The sequence below is a fragment of the Cornus florida genome, unplaced genomic scaffold, assembly GCF_030987335.1.
Source record: "Cornus florida cultivar Cherokee Brave unplaced genomic scaffold, ASM3098733v1 CherokeeBrave_3.0.0_Hap2_Chr04, whole genome shotgun sequence".
NCBI classification, from domain to species: domain Eukaryota; kingdom Viridiplantae; phylum Streptophyta; class Magnoliopsida; order Cornales; family Cornaceae; genus Cornus; species Cornus florida.
Genome location: NW_026775574.1, coordinates 29,480,001 through 29,501,319, shown reverse-complemented (window position 1 = coordinate 29,501,319; position 21,319 = coordinate 29,480,001). Strand labels below are relative to the sequence as shown.

At 33.0% G+C, this 21,319-nt stretch overlaps 2 protein-coding genes across 5 annotated transcripts; both read right to left on the bottom strand.

Moving 5' to 3' along the window:
* Positions 1–5: 5 nt before the first annotated feature.
* On the bottom strand, positions 6–10,580 carry LOC132303088 (uncharacterized). Of its 3 annotated transcripts, XM_059800168.1 has the most exons (9): positions 10,393–10,579; positions 8,720–9,072; positions 8,128–8,161; positions 7,594–7,818; positions 2,411–2,500; positions 1,531–1,596; positions 1,357–1,448; positions 1,210–1,257; positions 6–421 (listed from the first exon to the last, which is right to left on the bottom strand). In XM_059800168.1, the coding sequence occupies exons 2-9, from the start codon at positions 9,043–9,045 to the stop codon at positions 304–306; spliced, it is 999 nt and encodes a 332-aa protein (XP_059656151.1). In that variant the 5' UTR covers positions 9,046–9,072; positions 10,393–10,579; the 3' UTR covers positions 6–303. The 3 variants fall into 3 exon arrangements, with proteins under 3 accessions (XP_059656151.1, XP_059656152.1, XP_059656153.1); XM_059800169.1 differs by lacking the exon at positions 2,411–2,500 and having other exon boundaries at positions 10,393–10,580; XM_059800170.1 differs by lacking the exon at positions 8,720–9,072 and having other exon boundaries at positions 10,393–10,580.
* Positions 10,581–11,753: 1,173 nt separating this feature from the next.
* On the bottom strand, positions 11,754–21,133 carry LOC132303086 (uncharacterized). 2 transcript variants are annotated; one of them, XM_059800163.1, is made up of 9 exons: positions 20,823–21,133; positions 19,685–20,036; positions 19,184–19,217; positions 18,616–18,843; positions 13,694–13,783; positions 13,002–13,067; positions 12,828–12,919; positions 12,680–12,727; positions 11,754–12,184 (listed from the first exon to the last, which is right to left on the bottom strand). In XM_059800163.1, exons 2-9 carry the CDS (start codon positions 20,005–20,007, stop codon positions 12,067–12,069), a joined length of 999 nt encoding a protein of 332 aa, XP_059656146.1. In that variant the 5' UTR covers positions 20,008–20,036; positions 20,823–21,133; the 3' UTR covers positions 11,754–12,066. The 2 variants fall into 2 exon arrangements, with proteins under 2 accessions (XP_059656146.1, XP_059656147.1); XM_059800164.1 differs by having other exon boundaries at positions 12,828–12,876.
* Positions 21,134–21,319: the final 186 nt, after the last annotated feature.

The window sequence follows — 21,319 nt, the reverse complement described above, 5'->3', positions numbered from 1 at the left end:
AAGAATGAAATAAGAAAACGATGCTTGCAGCTTTTGCAATCTACACTATATGCCGCATATAGTTTAATTTTGATCAATTATGATCTATATATATACATATATATATAATTACATATATGAATTTGGGTTCAGGAATCAGCAGTGTCTTGTTTGCAAGACAAATAATGCTGCTTATTATTTGGAATCCCCACTTTTAAGGAAAGAAAAGCCTGAATTATATTGTAGGTGAGATGAGAGCAGGGAGTGGAGTTGGCGCCGGTGTAATGCTTTAACTTGTCTGTGGTGATGAGCCAATTAACCATCTCACCTCCTGCTCCGATAGGACTCCGGGAATGATCTCGAAAACCAAAGTTGCTTCATCCTTACTATCAGAGCGAACAAGCCGTAGCATGGGAGATGCAGCAATCCAACTGCCAAGTACCTATAAATGTTTAATGTCAACAGAAATTGATTAAGCTCATAAGTTACGACATATATTAATCCGTAAATTTCTCCTCCATGAACCAAAGGCTATCTCCTCTACCTCCCAAAAGGGATGGTGAGGGTTCGAGTCCCACAGGGACAAATGGGTGCGTGAATTTCTTGCCATGTTTAATTTGTTGCTACTGCAAGACGCCGTCAGTCGGAACAGGATTTATTCCACAAACAGAGTCCACCTTTCATAGAATACGTAAACTACCAAAAAGAAACGTGTGTGTGTGTGTGTGTTTGTTTCATTGCATGGTGTGGTGCCACATGATTCAATACAGGTTATCAATGATATAGGGGTTGTGATGATTCCATATGGGTTCCCATGATTACGTGCTTACCAAGAAACTAATTCAATTGTAAGACAAATATTCAATCTTGATCAGTTGTAGCACCAGAAATCCCAAAATCCCACCATTAATTCATTTGATACATGCAAAAAAGAAAAATACCTCCCTCCCAGAATTCTTGTCTCGTTTCGGGATTTCAGCTCTTTAAGGGACATGCATTGTGCATTTTTATCTTTTGAAATTTCAAAACTACCCTTTTTGCATATGTTTAAGCTACAAACTTTTAGTTTCTTGTTTGTTTATGTTGAAAGTCAAATATTGATCTCACACTGAGGAGGTAATGGATTAAATTAGATACATGCGAAGAAAGCAACAATAACAAAAGGAATTATAATACTAATAATTATTATTATTATGGAAAATATATATGCATATGTACATAAATACATACCATAAAGGAGCATATGGGGATGACAAGTCAAAAAATGAATATGGCCACCTGCAACAAAAAATTATTACCATGAATTGAAACTAAATTTTGTCAATGGCTTAAAAGAAGACAAAAATAATAAAATAAAATAATTGGAATCCAACATACCAAATTGGAAAAAAGAAATGGATGATCCATTGGAAAATGACGTATGTAACTGTCCATAAAACAAAATACGCAACTCGGAAGAAAGGAAACCGCTGGAAGCAAAAAACTTTTGGTGGTCATGAATAGAATATAAAAAATAAATTGGTTTGGAGACATTATAAGACTGTAACATACCAAGCAATTCAAACTCATATCACCGAGGAGGAAAACAACGTTGATTGAATGCATAGTCGCCGTCAGCTGCAATTATAGAACATTTCTTGAACCCCGGTCCACAAATAAAATAAAAGAAAAAAATAAGCAGATGCGAATCACTGTAAGTTTTGTTGTATAAATTTTTTATGTGCATGAATGTTAGCATGAAATATGAATAATGCATGCATGGCTGCTTGTGTCTATGTATATGTTCAGCATCTAACTTGCTACATTCTGAGAGGGGTCAATTAAAGACCATGAAATCATGATACTGCAATTCAAGACAGGGATTTATAACTAACTGAACCGAACTTTGTCAATAAGTGCCAAATATGTTCTCCATAAATCTTGATCAGATTGCAAAAGGACCGTATAGCCAAATTTCTGCTTTTTATTATTCAGAGAGAAAATATCACGGATGGGATGAAAAGATAATTGGTCTCCACTTGAGTTGCTGAAAGAAACAAACTTGTTATTATCATTATTCACAGAAAACTCTTCATTTCTGAAGGCATCTTCAAATGCTTCCTGTTTTTGATCATGCAGAGTAATTGAATAATTCAAATGCAATAGTTTATTTTAGTGTTAATTGTAATTGTTCAACCTTGACAATGATTTCCATTCTTCTTTCAAGTCAAAACAAGTTCATGGTTTGGGGCCTTTTCGGTTCACATCTGTCAATGTGTATTCAAGTGAGAGACTCTTTATATACAAGTGGTACTAGAACATGGCATTGAAAATAAACAAATATGCCACTAATACGTTTGCAGAATTCCTATACTCACAAATATGATTCCACAAAACAAAAAAGAAAAAAAAAAAAATTAAATAAAAATACAAACTAGAGGGTTCAACTTACAAAGTCCATTTTAATATCCATATTCGTGAGAAATGGATAGATCAAGAACCAAAAGATGCAATCAGTGAGCACCACAGCACCTGCACACATCTTTTTCATAGGAGGAGAAGAAAAGAAAACAAAAAGAAATCTCAACAGGATACTTCTGAAAATCTATACTACTTATAAAGGCTTGATAATTGAAATATATATATATATATATAGACTACAATATTGAAACACCATTTTTATAGTGCCATCCAATTTTTGCATAATTAAATTTACTATAATATTGTTATTATCCAATTAAGGTCGCTATTGCATTTGACAAGTTATAGTGCTTTTTAATCTCTATTGATTGATAACATTTTTTGGTTTACAATCTAAATTTCAATTCCAGCTAATTATAACAACGGAAGTGATAATATGCCAATGTCTTGTATACTATTACTCTCCGATGGAAGATGTTTAATAACATTTTACCAATTTTTATTTTCCTGAAAACTTTTCTTTCTTTTTTTTTTTTTTTCCACACGCAAAAAACAATATTAACAAATATGAACAATTTTAACAAATAATTATTAGGTAAATATATTATTCTGACAATTTAAATGGGAGCGAGTTTCTCTCTTCACTCTCCACCAATCCTCAAACTCCCAACCTAAGCGTTGACTACACAAGCCAACTCCCAAGCCAAAGAGGCATGAAGAGAATTGGTACTTGGGAGCGAGTTTCTTGTAATTCATTATTGCAATTAATTTTTTATCAGCTAGAAAAAGAGAACCTTGGCATGGTACCCTGAATATATTAGCTTAAGCCACTAAATAGGAGCCTTCATATTGCTCACTCTTGATAGTTAGAATACAATATTGAATAATGGAAATGAAATAACTGGACCACTTCTAATGACGAAAATTATTTCTCTAACTCTTAAATATGTTTGAAATATATGTTTTGTTTTTGTGGACATCTCTTAAAGAAATTGCACTTAAAATTCTTCATTCATTATGAACCCATAACTATTCTTATAAATGTTTATCTCATGAACCTCTGGTCATACCAAATAAGGTTTTTAATTGGCTAATGACTCATGGCTATTGGCTCTTGAATGCTTAAAAAGTTCCATTCCTTTCAAGCCTGATTCTCCAAAGGACAGTGTTACTTTTTCGAAAATATTAAAAACTCCAAAAAATTCTTCACTCCAAAAGAAATTCCGTATAAATATTCCTTGCATATAAAAACCCAAACTATGAAATCCTATTTCTAAAAGCCTAAGTGTGAAATAATTTTAAGCTCCCATTAAGAAATGCTGATTTGACAGTACCCCTAATACCTAATTGATACTGAAGCTGAGGTATAAGGAAGTGACACTAAATCACTGTCGTAGGGTATACAAAGTGAGAGTGTGAACGAAGACAGGGAGACTCTAGAAAAAGACTCTCTCTCTCTCTCTCTCTCTCTCTCTCTCTCTCTCTCTCTCTCCTAGAGTTTGAGTGCAATGCTCTAGTGGCCTATGATGGTGGTGATACTGTAAGTTGTTGGCCATGAGGATAAGAACAGCTTGTCTAACCCTAAAGAAATTGTTGGAGAATAATTATAGAAGTGATTTAAGCCCTTAAATCACTCCTGGACAGAAACGTTGCTATACTTGGGCAACAGTAGTTTCCATATTTGTATTTGACTTTATGTATAATTACTTTATTATAAAGGACTTGTATAGCAAGAAATTTCTATTCTCTAGCTACAAGTCTTCCGCAATTCACCTATAAATAGAGGTAGTTATTGTAAATAAAATCAAGAGAAAATGTAATGGAAGAGATGTACCCTTCGGGCTTTGTGTGTCGTGGATGTAATCCCTAGTGGTTGAACCACGTATAACCTTGTTTTCTTCATGTTCTATTTCTCTCTTCAATTTTGACATAGTATCAGAGCAGGTTTATCATACCCTACTCGTCTTGGATCTTCGGATCAACTCGTCTTAGATATCTGGATTAACTCGTCTCGGATCTTCTAATAAACTCTTATCGAGACTGTCTTGTCTTGGATCTTCGAATCAACTGGTCTCGAATCTTCAGATCAACTCATCTGAGATTTACTCGTCTCAAACTCTCGACAACTTCATCTTTAGTTTCAAGTTGGACACTTGAGTTAAATCTCCGTGTATTGGAGAATAATTATAGTTAAATCACTCCTTACCAAAATGTTAACGTTGCTATATTTGGGCAACATGTTGTTGTCATATTTGTATTGGACTTTCTGTATACATTCTTTATTATAAAATACTTGTAGAACAAGAAATTTCTATTCTAATTCTACAAGTCTTCCCAATTCACGTATAAATAGAGGTGGTTATTGTAATTAAAATCAAGAGAGAATGTAATGAAAGAGATGTACCCCTTTGAACTTTGTGTGTCATGGATGTAAACCCTAGTGGCTAACCTTATGTTCTTCACATTCTATTTCTCTTCAATTTTGACATAAATTATTAGATGGTCCTAAACCATAATAATTTCTACCGATGTTAATGGCTGAAATTGGGTGGTCCTGGACCATAAATGTTGAGGTTGACATTAGTAATGGTGTTACAAAGTGATGATGTTAATGGTGGCTTGGTATAGAGAAGTGAGGTAAAGATTGAAGACCCAACATGGTGATTGACGGAATGGTACTTGATACAACAATGTAGCTCTTGGTATAAGATTTTTATAAATGAATGGGCATTTAAGATTTCTTTGTCAGGTTTTATCTTTATGTAAGAATATTGTTCCAACATTTTCTAACTAAATTATATTTTTGAACGGTCTTTTGGCACTTTTTCTCTTTTTGGACATCTCATGTTTAATAACTATTTTTCTTCATTGAGTTTCCATGGCAATGACATGGATTAAAGTTAAGAAATATATTTGATTGTCAGAGTGAAAAACATAAAGACATTTGAAAGTTAACTTTAAATTTGTAACACTAATCAACTTAACTGTTAAAATTAAATAAAAATATTATGAGAATTATAATAACAATATTCATGATTACAGTCATAATAATTAAAAAAGCAATGCTATGATGAGGGAACCCTCACGATGAGCTAGTGCCCTCATCCAAAGTGTATGATGTGACCTGACACTTGATCCAGTGGAGAAGGAAGCAAGCTCAAATGAGAGCACCCTCATCAGAACATTTTCCTAATTGAAATGAGTTCAATAGTCTTCCCAAAAAACTAATCATTCTCCATTAATCAAATATCTTTATAATATTTGACCACCGTTCCCATTTCCGACCAATTATTAAATTACATTAATTTCCTCAAGTTATCTGAGAATAGGTGATGAGTGCAAGTCAACAGTGAGATGCTCCCTGTATGTCACCCTATAAATATAAAAAAAACAAGCACTTCACAGATTATTTATTAACAAATTGGCTCAACCATTATTATAAAAATTTATCAAAATATGAATTGTTATCCATTTAATCATTTTCACACATTCCTATAAATTAAAATTGTAACACCTTATAAAACTTGTAGGGCTAGTAATCTTCAACAACATGTTCCATTGTCCTTCAAAAATGAAAAGCAACTCCCTTAAGAAAAAGTAGAAGGAATTTTGCCTCACTTATAGTACAACTCAAGTTCTTTCAATAAAATAGAGCATTAAAGCCTATATAAAAATAAATATACCTTTAATAAAAATTACTTTAGAACTATGTTTCTTCTGAATGTCACAATTCTTATATTCGAACAATACTAATTAAAACAAAGAATAGATTCTCCATTAACCAGACTAATTATAAAAAATAATAGTGTAGTGTTTTTGTAGCTAATGCAATGTGCACATTTCAGCTAGTAGGAATAAACCACATCTAAAGGCATCATAACCCTCACATGAGATCTATTTAGGCAAAAGGCAATAATGCATACTCCTCACCGCACATAATCTCTAACCATCTCCCTTCTACTTATCTCACCTTCAAGTTGAAGTGGGTAGAGGAAATGTGGTGACTTCTATAAAACTGCTAATGAACTTCACTTTTTCATGACTACGAGACATATGATTGGTAATATTGGAGGAATGGGTGACGCAAAACAAAAAAAGGCTTCCAAAATAATTAGTACAGATTCACTTTTTAATGACAAAATAAGTTTGAGAGCCTGTTATTAGCCTAACATCTAGAAAAAGGGGGGCAGTCTAGTGCTCGAGGCTCCCCCACCATAGGAGAGGATCAGATGTACGCAGCCCTACCTCCGCAACGTTGCACCAAGGCCCACACTCAGAAATGAAAAATAAAAAGAATAAAAAATTTAGCTCAAAGAAATCAAGTTTTTTTAGTTAACAAATAAAAGACAAATGTCATTCAGGATGAGTAAGCACCGGGTATCATTGTTACTAGAAAGAAGGACAGCTTTAACAGTAAACCAAAGTGGTCAATGTTAAGCATATGAGGCTATGACTCACGTGTCACAGGCATGGTTGCGTTCTACAAGCACTTCCACCAAGATAATAACTGCATACCCTCAATTCATCTCACATAGTGGGCTCCGAGACATTTCTGGTCCACCAGTGACCATGCATGCTTGGTTTTGGCACATTCTAATTAAAACCTAGCCTGGTTAAGGACTAGGTTAAGAGTGATGATAATATCCCTGATTCCCTGCTAGTCTTTCTCTATGTCGGTCCATTTCTAATGCTTTTGGCCCATTTATGTTTATCATTTATTTATAAGGTTATGCCAGGACTAGCTGTTGTTTCCACTTCTGTTTGGAGATAAAATTGTAAAAACATATGCTCAAACTTTTCAAACTGTTATATTTTGACACAAATGGTGACACAGTAATTTTAAGAATACCACCTCCCTAACTATCATATTTTCAATAGTGAGAAAAATAACAAACTTATTACTCAATGTTTTAAACCCAAACCGTATGTAGACCCAAATAAGAAAAAGATTGCTAGGCTAGCAGTTCAACTGCGTGGGTAATAGGGCTGAACTGTGAGATTATATAAGGAATGGGATATTATATTACTGAATAACTGATTTCTCCAAAATAGATAGTAGACCAAGCACCAAGAAATGATATTGTCGCATTCAAAAGCACAATCTAGAGAATCAATAGATGACAACTAAATGGGAATCTTGGATACAATTTTGTATATTTACAAGTTTTTGTAAATTAGTTCAGGGAAGATACAGAATTGATGGAGAAAACCTACCTGGAAAGTAATTTGAAAAATGTAGCCCAATATGCCTGCAGGTTTACGAATATGAGGTTCTTTGTCGGTATTCAAGCTTTTGGATATGGTGGGCATATTCGCATTTTCCCCTAAAGTAGGAGCCACGTACATGCCTAGTTCTGCATCGTCACCCACATGATCAACCCTATCACCAACTTCACTGCAACTTTGGCAACATCCATAAATGGATAATGAAGATCCAAGCTACCAATTCCAATTGATAACATAAGCACCATATTTACATAGAAATGGACATTCCTAAGTAAAGAATTCACATAAACACAAATTTTGAAATAAAACAAAATTTGACTTTAAATTTTGATTCACTTTATATTAGTGGAAATTTTATTCTAATTATCTGAACAAACATATACAATTACAATATAGGCCCCATCTTTTTTATGGTCAAAAAAGTTAAAAAATTAAAGAGGTTCACTACATTTCCATGCCAACTAAAAATGTATACACACACAGACAAATCTATGCAGACGGGTATAGGGATGAAGTAAATACCCCAAAATATATTGTCGCCAATGCAAATGTCCACCTGTTCAGCACCAAGAAATATCACAAAAAAAAAAAAAAAAAAAAAGGGTCAGCAAAGTTGGCACATTTCATCCTTATTTTTTGTGATCAACCATTTTCCATCTCATGTTTTTCATGTTAAGAAGGTTTTCAAAGCCTTCTCATAATAAGCTTAGTTGACAATAAAAGGGAAGCTTTCTAACTTCTTATAGAATGCTCAGAACAGTGATGACAGTTAAGGAAATACAATTTAAGCAAGAGTCAGAAAGAAGCCTACTTAGCCAAGAATCATTTTCAAATTAGTCAAAATGTTATAAGGGAAGATTCAATGCTTAAACTTTATACTTTTTAGCCAAGAAAACTATAATTTGTAGATACAATTATTAATCATTGAGGAGACTATGACAAGAAACATCTTACCAAAAAAGGTATAAGTAATGCCAAAAGAAATCATTAACTAAAAAAACAACTCCAAACAGATGGCAAAAAAAAAATAATCGTTTAAAGCTCATTAAGACCACGTTTACATTGGAGCCATTGTGAGAACAAAGATGAAAAAACAATATAATAGATGGCTTACTGAGTGTAAAAAAAAAATACGCTGACTCCATCACGAACAACGTTAGCAGTAATCGATGCCAAAAGTACACTGAAAGCAGTTATTCTATAAGCAAGCAACCCAGCGGGATGGATTGTTTTCAAAGATGTCTTCCAAACTTCATCCTTGTACAAAGACCCTGCGGTTTCTCGCTGATTATCTCTTCTTCCATTTCTTGATTTGTTGAAACCTTCATATTTCCGTATTAAAATTACTGATACTACCATGGCTGATAACATCCATATTGCACAGAGGAGGAACCTCCAGTTTAACCAATAAATCAGGACGGTTGTATCGTCGTCAAACATGACCTTCCCAAATATGGTTTGACAATTCTGTTAAGAAACCCAATGTTATTTCTATTTGCACCACATTTTTTACTCCATTTCACATTTATATGACAGAATATTTCCAAATCTTTATCTTAGAAGCATTATAAAAAAGAACTGCATTGGATTTAATTTAATCACTAAAGCCATTAAGCATGTAAGGAATAGGAGGTAAAAGTTCAGGAAAACAACGAACGAAATAAAAAGGAGACAACGAATCCAAACTTCAGCCGTGTGGTGTTCCAAACAGAAGCAGATGTTTGATGATATACAAAGTTACAAACAAGGTGAACCCAACAGAAGTTATAATAGAGTGATTTTCACTATCCCCAATTACTATATGAAATTTTTACTCAGAATACTTATAAATCAAAGCCTTCCAGTTGATCGATCGAAACTAAACTATCCAGCAGCCAAACCAGTTGAGAAAAAGAAAAAAGAAAAAAAGAAAATTGTGACTTATTTTAAAGCCTGTATAATTAATGGAGCACAGGAAAGGAGCAGATAATTGTGCAAGAAAGTATTAGCAAACAAAAACTAAAACCAATGCCTCGGAGCACAGAAACACCTTGGATTTGGAATTGAGGACATTTAGGGGGAGTTTGTTTGGATTCAAAATATTTTTCAAAAATTATCCATTAATTTTCCACAAGTTATTTTACATATCCTCCGACCTAGACCTTTTGCCAATTACTGAAAAAATAATATATATATATATATATATATATATAATTTACGTCAAACGGAGCCTTAGTCAAAAAGAAAATTGTGACTAATTTTAAAGCGGGTATGATTCATAAGTACAGAGATCCAGTGGAGCACAATAAAGAAACATATATTTGGGCAAGAAAGTATCTAGAAGCAGAAATTAAACCCATGTCCGACTAAATTTCCTTCAATTCCAAATTCAATGTGCCGAGTCGGTGCTCCCAAATCATATCTCAAAATTCAACCAGTACCAACATAAATGCCCTTAGCCCCCACCCAAGAACTACAATGTTGTTGTTCATAGGCAACATACACATAAAAGCCCAACTTTTTTGGCCACATTAGTACATGGAAATAAAAACAAGGCCAAAAAAGTTTCAGATTCTAAGCACAAAAAAAATGGGGATGCCAACAATTCCTCAAATGAAATACAGAACCAAAATGGGGATGCTTTGCTACTGTCTATACTTTTAGAGAGAGAAGATTAAAGGGTCACCTCCCGGCTCCCTCAGTCCCTCTCACTCTGCATATATATATATATATAGATACAAATATATATACGCATATATGTGTATAAATAATCGGAACAAGTAAAAAAGAAACAGATTTGTGGGTTACCTTTTCTTTGATGAGATCGATTGTCTAACCGTTTCTTCTTCCACTAAACACTTTCGATGGATTGGTAGGTCATCTTCAACACGAAGAAGTGACAAACAGAAACTGGTGTAGCTTCTGGAGAAAAAGCCACCACAACCACATGCACACATCCACGACAACATCAAAATCGGACCAGTAAACAAATACTAATTCAATTTGGACAACTTATTATAGTTGTACAATTTTCTAATTTAAAAAAAAGAAAAGAAAAAGAAACCAATTATCATTTACTGAGTAGCACAATAATCTTTTCACTGCGTTAATTTTTTTATTATTATTATTATTATTTTATACAGTTAAATTTCTTGGGGTCGAATTAGGCAGAACATAACCTAGTGTATGTTTTTTTTGAATATTAATATATTATAGTAATGATTTTTGAGAGTTTCTTATATGATTAATGTCTATACGTTTTTTTTAAGAATATATTTTTATCCGTTTTTAGTTTTTTTTTTTTTGACATAGCTTAAGACTAACTTGGGATCAAAACAAATTTTAATCTGGTTTATTTTAATGGGAGTTTAAAATTTGAGGTTGGATTGAATTTTGAAAAGAATAATTTCAATTAAACATCAAGTTAAATTTGGACTTGAAATTTTATAAGTTGAATTAAGCTCGAGTCACAATCATTTGAATAGTTTAATGTAGGATAAACAACTCGAATGTCTCGAATCTTTGTTCAAAATTTTTACTAGCATGGGTTTTATGGGATGTTTCCGAAGGGACTGCTACTAGCATGGTTGAGCAATTCAGATATCAAGATTAAGTTTAAATATTAGAATCTGAATTTATTTTATTCAGAATTTAGATTAAAAAAAATATACTAAGAGTAACTTGAAATACAAGAAAATTGTACGAGTTTGTTATATTTTTATAACAATATACTATTCATATAAATAAGATAAAGTTGCAATTGAATTTATTTATTTTTGTTGGCATAATGTTATTTGGAGTTACTAACCTAACTTGTGACATGGTTGTTTTTTAAATTTTCTTTTATTCATTACAAAGTAATAATTACTGAATTTTGAACAATAAACTCACGAAGAAACTCTATCGTGGATTTGATATGCATGAAATGAGGTGCTGTGAATTTTTTTAAAAAAACTGGGTCTGGGTGGGCTGACCCTTTTGCCCACCCGAGTCTCACTCCTTCTCAAATCTCAGAAGGACCCGATACACTTGGTCCACGTAAGCATTTGATTCATTCATTCCTCAAAAATTGCACCACAGTACATACATAACCTCCCATCAAACCCTAACCTCCATATAAAAAAATGAAAAAAAATAGGAAAAAAAAAAATAGCAAAAAGACCCATGCATAAGAAAACCATCAAGATGCTTGCGTTTGAAATTGAAAAAAAATTAGTTCAAACTTTATACTAAATTTCAAGTTTGAACTAAATTTTCTCTAATTCCAAATCGAACATATATTAGAAGACATGCATCATCACGCAACAAGTTGTATATTCATTTTCTACCGCATCTAACACTTCTCCCAAAAATAATATCAAGAGAAGAAAAAGTATATATTGTTTTTTCCCGGAAAGTAAAAATACATCTCTACTGGATATCTGCCCAGATTTTTTTTTTTTTTTTTTTTTTTTTTACAGATATGGACGACATTTGGACCTTTCACCTCATGCTCTGATAGGACTCCGGGAATGATATCGAAAATCGAAGTTGCTTCATCCTTACTAGAAGAGCGAAAAAGCCATAGCATGGGAGAAGCAGCAATCCAATTAACAAGTACCTAACAATATTTAATGTCAAAAATTATTCAAGCTCACAAATTTACTTGGTAAAATTTTCTCCCATCAAGAAGCGGTCAGCCAGACCATGATAAATTCCAGAAAATAATTTGTATGTGTGATTATGTGGTGATATACGAAGAAACTAATTTAATTATAAGATATCTATTGTAGTACTAAAAATCCCAAAATCCCACCATTAGTTCATTTGATAAATGCAAAAAGAAAATACCTCCCTCCCAAAATTCTTGTCCCTTTTCGGAATTTAAGCTCTTTAAGGGACATGCATTCTGTATTGTTTTCTTTTATATCTTTAAGGTAGAAACTTTTTGCTAATAGTTTCCTGTTGGTTTATGTTGAAAATGGGATATTGATCTCACAATGAGGTAATGGAAATTAGATACATAAGACAATAGCAACAATAACAAAAGAAATTATAATACTAATAGTTATTATTATTTTGGAAAATATACAGCCGTATGTATATAAATACATACCATAAGGGAGCATATCGGGATGACAAGTCCAAAAATACATATGGCCACCTGCAACAAGATGATTATCACGAATTGAAACTAAAATTAGTCAATGGCTTAAAAAGGACCCAAAAAAAAAAAAGAAAAAGAAAAAAAGAATCCAACATACCCCATTGAAACAAAAGCATGGCTGATCCATTGGAAAATGACGTATATAACTGTCCATAAAACAAAATACGCAACTCGGAATAAAGGGAACCGCTGGGAGCAGAAAATTTTTGTTGGTCATGGATAAAATATCAAAAATAATTTCGTTTTGAAACATTACGAGACTGTAACATACCAAGCAATTCAAAATCACATCACCGAGGAAGAAAACAACGTTGATTGAATGCATAATCACCCGCGGCTGCAATTATAGAACATTTCCTCAACTAGATCCACAAATAAAATAAAAGAAAATGATAAGCAGATGCAAATCACTGTAGGTCTTTGTTGTATAATTTTTTTATGTTCATGAATGTAGCATGAAATATAAATAATGCCAGCATGGATGCTTGTGTCTATTTATATGTTCAGCATCTAACTTACTACATTCTGAGAGGGGTCAACTAATGACCATGAAATCCTCATTGTCAGGAAAAAAAAAAAAAAACTAATGACCATGATATCATGTTACTGCAGTTCAAGACAGCGATTTATAACTAACTAAACCTAGCTTTCTCAATAGTTGTCAAATATGTTCTCCATAAATCTTGATCAAATAGCAAAAGGATCATTTAGCCGAATTTCTGCCTTCTATTATTCAGAGAAAGAAATATCTCAAATGGGATGAAAAGAGAATTGATTTCCACTTGAAATAGCCGAAAGAAACAAGACTTATTATTGTCATTAGTCAAAGAAAACTATTCATTTATGAAGGCATCTTCAAGTGCTTCCTTTTTTTTTGCCACTAATATATTTATAGAATTGGTACTCACAAATATGATTCCACAAAAGAAAATAAACAAAACGAACTAGAGGGTTCAAACTTACAAAATCCAATTTGAAATCTTTGTCAGTGTTAAATGGATAGATCACGAACCAAAAGAAGCAATCAGTGAGCATCACCGCACCTGCACAAATCTTTTTACGGGAGGAGAAGAAAAGAAAATGAAAAAAGAAATCTCAACAAGATACTTCTGAAATATCTAAGTTACATACTACTTATAAAAGAGTTGGTAATTGAAAGGAAAAAGAAAAATTAGACAACAATACTCAAACGCCATATATGTGCCATGTTATATTTGCACAATAAAATTTACAATAATATGTTATTATCCTATATTGACAAGTTATAGTGATTTTTTCTCAATTGATTGATAATATTTTTTGGTTTACAATCAAAATTTCAATTCCAGCTAATTATAACAGCGGAAGTGATACCATGCCAATATCTGGTATACTATTACTATTCGATGCAAGATGTTTAACAACAATTGTACTAATTTTTACTTTACTAAAAATCAATTTGTTTATTTATTTATTATTATTTATTTTTCACATAGGAAAAACAATATTAACAAAAAATTACTCTGTATTAGGTACACATATTATTCTGACTATTTATTTGGGAGTGACTTTCTCTCTCCTCTCTCCACCAATCCTCAAATTCCCGACCAAAGGTTGACTACATGAGCTAACCCCCAAGCCAAAGAGGCACAAAGAGGATTGGTACTTGGGAGTGAGTTTCTTGTAATTCATTATTGCAATTAATTTTTTATAAGCTAAAAAAGAGAAACTTGACATGGTGTCCTGAATATATTAGCCTAAGTCACTAAATAGAAGCCTTCATATTGTTCACTCTTGATAGTTAGTCTACTAAATTCAATGATGAAAATGAAAGAGTTGGACCACTTCACATGACGTATAAACTTATTTCTCTAACTCTTAAATATGTTTGATATATGTTTTGCTTTTATGGGCTTCTCTTAAAGAAATTGCACTTAAAATTCTTCATTTATTATGAACTTATAACTAAAATGTATATTTCATGAACCTGTGCTCATACCAAATAAGGTTTTGAATTGGCTAATATTGTGATTGGCTGTTGAATGCTTAAAAAGCTCCATTCCTTTCAAGCCTGTTTGTCCAAAAGAAAGAGTTACTTTTTTTTTTTTTTTTTTTCCTGAAAAATATTAAAAACTCCAAAAAATTCTTCACTCTAAAATATTCTGTACAAGTATTCCTTATAAATATAAACCCAAACTACGAAATCCTATTTCTAAAAGCCCAACTGTGAAATAATTTTAACCTCCTGTTTAAGAAATACTGATTTGACGGTACCCCTAATACCTAATTGATACTCGATCTGAGGTACAAGAAAGTGACACTAGAACAGTGTCGTAGGGCGTACAAAGTGAAAGTGTGAACAAAGACAGGGAGGCTCTAGAAAAAGAGTCTCTCTGACTCTCCTAGGGTTTGAATGCGATGCTCTAATGGCTTATGATGGTGGTGATATATGGTCTATAAGTTGTTGGCCATGAGGATCAGAATAGCTTCGTCTAATTAGATGGTCATAGACCATAAGCCGCTTGGTGGTTCAGTCCAATCAAAACTCTATGTTAAGGTTGACATTAGATGGTCATAATAATTTCTCCCGTTATTAATGGTTGAAATTGGATGGTCCTGGACCATGATAACTTCTCCTGATGTTAAGTTGACAATAGTAATGGTGTTTACAGTGATGTTGATGTTAATGGTGGCTTGGTATAGAGAAGTGGGTTTAAAATTGAGGACCCAAGATGGTGATTGATGGAATAGTACCTTTTTTTTAATAAGCAATTGATGGAATGGTACCTTTCTTTGGTGGGTTTTATATCATGTAAGAATATAGTTGCAACATTTTTTAACCGAATTATATTTTTTAATGGTCTTTTGGCACTTTTTCTGTTTTTGGACATTTCCCGTTCTAATATCTATTTTTCTTCATTGAGTTTCCATGGCAATGACATGGATTATAGTTTAAAAAACATATTTGATTGTCAATGTGAATAACATAAATACATTTTATAAAAAACTTTAAATTTGTACATTAATCAACTTAACTGTTAAAATTAATACATATAAGTAAAAATATTATGAGAAGTTTAATAACAATATTCATGATTACAGTCATAATAATTGAAAGAGAAATGCCATGATGAGGGAACTCTCACAATGAGCTCATGCCCTCATCCATTGGGTCAAGTGTATGACATCGCCTAACCTGACACTTGATCGAATGGATAAAAAAAAGAAGAAGCAATTCACGGATTATTTAATAACAATGTGGCTCAACCATTATTATAAAATTTTATCAAAATATGAATTATAACCCTTTTAGTCATTTACTCATTCATATAAATTAAAATTTTAAAACCTCATAATACTAGTACGGTTCACAACCTTCAACAACAGGTTCCATTGTCCTTTCCCCTAAGCAAAAGTATAAGGAATTTTGCCTCACTTATGGAATTTTCTCATATGATAAGAGAGTAATGGAAGATGATAGAGAGCCGGCACGTCAAAGGAAAACAAGGGTCTGCCAGTCTATTCCCTTCTCATATAACCATACACTTACAAAAAGAGCAATGGACATCTAGCCAATTTCACGAGCGTTGTTAAGAGATTAAGACAGAGAGATAGATATATAAGAATAAGAAGAATGAGTGAAAGAGGTCATAGTTAGAATAAGGAAATGCACTTAGAAAGCCTCTTGCTGTCCTTGAAATGAGAGAGATGGAGTACAGCGACCAGTACTGTAGGTGAGTTGAGAGTGAGTGAACTCACAAACAAACCTTGATATTTCGAGATAGAGGCCTAGTGGCCGATCTAAGGTATTTAGTGCAAGCAAGCTTAAAGAGTGAGTAAGAAGATGAATATGAATTAACACGAGAGTCAGATAGGGGCTCACAGCAGCTAACACGTGAAACCCAATGAATTAATTGAATGCGGCCGTCCTACAGCTCTTTTTTGTCAGTCTCAACAAGCAGAAAATGGGCTCTTAGCAGAAGAACAGAACATTGAAAACGCGCTGTTTCACAAACAGATTCCTTCGTTTTCTTGTTGAAGATGGTGATTGGTAACAGAAGCAGGGTAGGCGGGTAAAGAGGAGTGAAAGTACTCGCTTTGACCAAAGTAAGTAACCCCTCCCCTGGATGAGATAGAATGCAATAGGTTTTATTTGAAGTTCTTGATGTTTACAATGTCCCTCTTAGAGACATTATTTAGATTGATTTGTTTATATTTCATTTCTTTTTCTGAAATAGGTTTTCCATTTCTGTTTTATTCTGAGGGAATGCCCTCTGTGCGCCTGCAAATACTTTTTCTTTCTTTTATACAAAACCAATTATGAAAAAAAGAAGAAGATAGAATGCAATAGAAATGTATAGAAAAACACTTTTTAAGAGGCCATAGAAGGGCCGGGCAATACCAATCAAAAGAACTTCCCCTACTTGGAAGTCCTGCTTGGCAATAGCGCAAGCTTTCAATAAAATAGAGCATTAAAGCCTACAAAAATTAATATATCTTAAAAAAATACTTTAGAAGTATGTTTCTTGTAAATGTCACAATTCTTATATTCCAACTATACAAACTAAAACAACTGGTCATCAAAGAATAGATTCTCCATTAACCAGAATAATTATAAAAAATAATAAGGTAGTGTATTTTGTAGCTTATCTCTCACATGCAATGTGCGTGCTTCGGCTAGTAGGAATAAACCACATCTAAAGCCATCACAACCCTCACATCAAATCTATCTAGGTAAGACGCAATAGTGCATACTCCTCACCACAAATGATCTCTCTTCATCTCCCTCCCACTTCTCTCACCTTCCAATTGAAGTGAATAGAGGAAATGTGGTAAGTTCCATAAAACTGCTACATTAACTTCACTTTTCATGACTAGGAGACATCTGATTGGTAATATTGGAGGAATGGGTGATACAAAAAAGAAAAAAGAAAAAAAAAGGCCTGCAAAATAATTAGTACCAAAATAAGTTTGAGAACCTGATTATTAGCCTACTATCTAGAAAATGAAAATTTTAAAAAAAGGGCTAGCCCAGTGCACGAGGCTCCCGCCGCTGGATAATTCTAACAATTTAGCTCAAACAAATCAAGGTTTTTTAGTTAAATCAAAGGACACATATAAATCAGGATGAGTAAGCACCAGATATCATTGTTACTAGAAAGGACAGCTTAAACAGTTAATATTATGACTCACATATCACAGGCATGTTTGCATTCTACAAGCATTTCCACCAAATAGAGGGCTCCAAGATATTTCTGGTCCACTAGTGACCATGCACTGCTTGGCTTTCGTACACCTGATTAAAAGCTAGCCAGGTTAAGGACTAGGTTAAGACTGATGATCATATCCCTAATTCCCTGTTAGTCTTTCTCTATGCTGGTCCATATCTAATGCCTTTGGCCCCTTGATGTCCATCGTTTATTTATAATGTTATGCCAGGACTAGCTGTTGTTTCCACTTCGGTTTGGAGGTAAAATCATAAACGCATATGCTCAAACAATTCAAACTGTTATATTCTAACACAAATGGTGACACAGTAATTTTAAGATTATCTCCTCCCTAAATATCATATTTTCAATAGTGGGAATGATAACAAAGTTCTTACTCAATGTTTTAAGCCCAAACTATGCGTCATGTAGAGACAGATCGCTAGGCTAGCAGTTCAACTCTGTGGGTCATAAGGTCAAGCCGTGAGATTATATAAGGAATCGGAGATTATATTATTAAATAATTGATTTATCCAAGATAATGGACCAAGCACCAAGAAATGATACTGTTGCATTCTAAGCACAATCTAGAGAATCAATAGATGACAACTGAATGGGAATCTTGGATGCAATTTTGTATAGTTACAACTTTTTGTAAATTAGTTCAGGTAAGAAACAGAATTGATGGAGAGCACTTACCTGGAAAGTAATTTGAAAGGCATAGCCCCATATGCTGGCTGGTTTATGTATATGAGGTTCTTCGTGGGTATTCAAGCTTCTGGACATGGTGGGCATATTTTCATTTTCCTCAAAAGTAGGAGCCACATAATTGCCTCGCTCTGCATCTAAACCCACGCGATCAACCCTATCACCACCAACTTCATTGCAACTTTGGCAACATCCATAAATGGATAATGAAGATCCAAGCTACAAAATCCAATTGACAACATAAGCACCATATTTACATTAAAATGGACATTCCTAAGTGAAAATTTGACATAAGCACAAAATCTGAAATTAAAATAAAATTTGAACAATTGAATCAATGACCTTTAGATTTTGATTCACTTTATCTCAATGGAAAATTTTGTTCAAATTATATGAACAAACATATACAATTACAATATAGGACCATCTTTCTGATGGTCCAAAAAGTTGAAAATTAAAGAGGTTCATTACATTTCCATGTCTACCAAATGTAACCAAATATATAAACATAAACACATTGACAACTCTACTCTGGAGGGTGTAGGAATGGTTTAGGTACCCCAAAATATATTGTCACCAATGCAAGTGTCCATCTGTTCCGCACCATGAAAAATCAAAAACAAATTCAAGTCAGCGCAATATTTGATCCTTATTTTTCTTGATCAACCATTTTTTATGTCATGTTTATCATGTTAAGGATGGTTTTCAAAGCCTTCACATAATAGGTTTTGTTGAAAGTAAAACGGAGCTTTCTAACTTCTTATAGAATACTCTGAACAGTAATAACAATTAAGAAAAACAATTTAAGCAAAAGTCAGAAAGAGCCTACTTAGCCAAGAATTATTTCCAAATTAGCAAATATGTTCTAAGGGAAGGTTCAAAATTTAAACTTAGTTAGCCAAGAAAACTAGAATATGGGGAGACATTTAAATTAAATATTGAGACTGTGAAAACATCTTATGAAAAAGGTATTCGGAACAGAAAAAATTAGAATAAGTCCACATTACATTGGAGCCATTATGAGAATAACGATAAAAAATCAATATAATAAATGGCTTACTGAGAATAAGTATAAAATATGCCACCTCCAACAAGAACAACATTAGCGATGAGCGATGCTAAAAGCGCACTGAAAGCAGTTATTCTATAAGCAAGCAACCAAGCAGGATGGATTGTTTTCAAACATGTCTTCCAAGCTTCATCCTTGTACAAAGACCCTGCAGTTTCTCTCTGACTATCTCTTCTTCCATTACTTGATTTGTTGAAACCTTCATATTTCCATATTAAAAATGCTGATCCTACCATGGCTGCTAAGACCCATATTGCACAGAGGAGGAACCTCCAGTTTAACCAATAACTCAAGTCGGTTGTATCATCAGTCATGACTTTCCACCAAGCATGGTTTGATAATTCTGTTAAGTAATTTGACGTTATATATATTTGCACCACATTGACACATTGTTGATTCTATTTCACAATAAATAACATATTATTTCCAAATCTTTATCTTGGAAGCATAAATGAAGAACTGCATTGGATTTTACTTTAATCACTAAAGCCATTACGCACGTAAGGAATAGGAGGCACAAGTTTAGTAAACAACTCTTAAAATCGGGAGGGGATGAAAGAAAAAAAGGCATGGTGTTCCAAACAGAAGCAAATGTTTTACTTATCAATAAAAATAAAAATAAAACAGAAGTATTTGTTTGATGATATACAAACAAGGTGAACCCAATAGAAGTTCTAATAGAGTGATTTTCACTATCCCCAAATACTATTTAATACAAGAACAGTAATCTATTTAATAGAGTGATTGATTTTTATGATTTTCACTATCCCCAAATACTATTTAATACAAGAAAATTGTGACTGGCTTTAAAGGCTGTATGATTCACAAGAACAGAAATCTAGTGGAGCAAAAAAAAGAAGCAGAAATTAAAAGTGAAAACCATAATCAGAAGACACTAAAACCCAACCATCCATGGAAATCAAGCAAGAATGTTCCTTTCTTTAAAAATAAGGCCAAAAAAGATTCAGATTCTAAACAGAACAAAAATGGGGATGCTTAAAATTCCTCAAATGAAACGCAGAACAAAAGGGACACCTGACTAACAACAATATATATATATATATATATATGGACGTATATATGTGTACAGATAATCAGAACAAGTAAAAGAAACAGATTTGTGGGTAACCTTTTTCTTTTATGGAATCGATCTTCGAACACTTTCTTTATAATTTGGCATATTCAGGGGATGGATTGAACCCAATACAGACCTCCATGACAGCATCAAAACCGGACCAGGTAAACAAAATACCAACTCAATTTGACAACTTAGAGCAGAACAATTTGCTAAATAAAAAAAAAAAAGAAAAGAAAAAAGAACACGAGCCCTCAAACACTGTCAACAAGAGAGAGACTATCTTGCTGTGTAAGTGTATAATAGTCCTTCTTGAACCCGATCAGAAAATATAACAATACACATTTAAAAATTTAACGTCCCACTCTGACATCCCAAATATACATTTAAAAATGATTTTAAATAAATTTTACAACTTTTTTTTTTTTTGTTAGTATAATTAAATATTTAACAATTATGATAACAAAAAAGTTGTTACAAATTAGAATTATCATTTGAAACAAAGGAAGAAAAAAAATTTCATTAATAAAAAATATTTAATTCTATATTAA

Coding starts and splice junctions, on each gene's coding strand:
- LOC132303088 (XM_059800168.1), bottom strand. CDS start 9,045: ATGTTTGACGACGATACAACCGTCCTGATTTATTGGTTAAACTGGAGG. Junction 8,162..8,719: donor GTATTTTTTTTTTACACTCA/GTAAGCCATCTA, acceptor GGTGCTGAACAG/GTGGACATTTGCATTGGCGA. Junction 1,449..1,530: donor ATATGAGTTTGAATTGCTTG/GTATGTTACAGT, acceptor TTTTGCTTCCAG/CGGTTTCCTTTCTTCCGAGT.
- LOC132303086 (XM_059800163.1), bottom strand. CDS start 20,007: ATGACTGATGATACAACCGACTTGAGTTATTGGTTAAACTGGAGGTTC. Junction 18,844..19,183: donor TGGTGACAATATATTTTGGG/GTACCTAAACCA, acceptor TGGATTTTGTAG/CTTGGATCTTCATTATCCAT. Junction 13,784..18,615: donor CCTTTCAAATTACTTTCCAG/GTAAGTGCTCTC, acceptor TCCCGTAAAAAG/ATTTGTGCAGGTGCGGTGAT.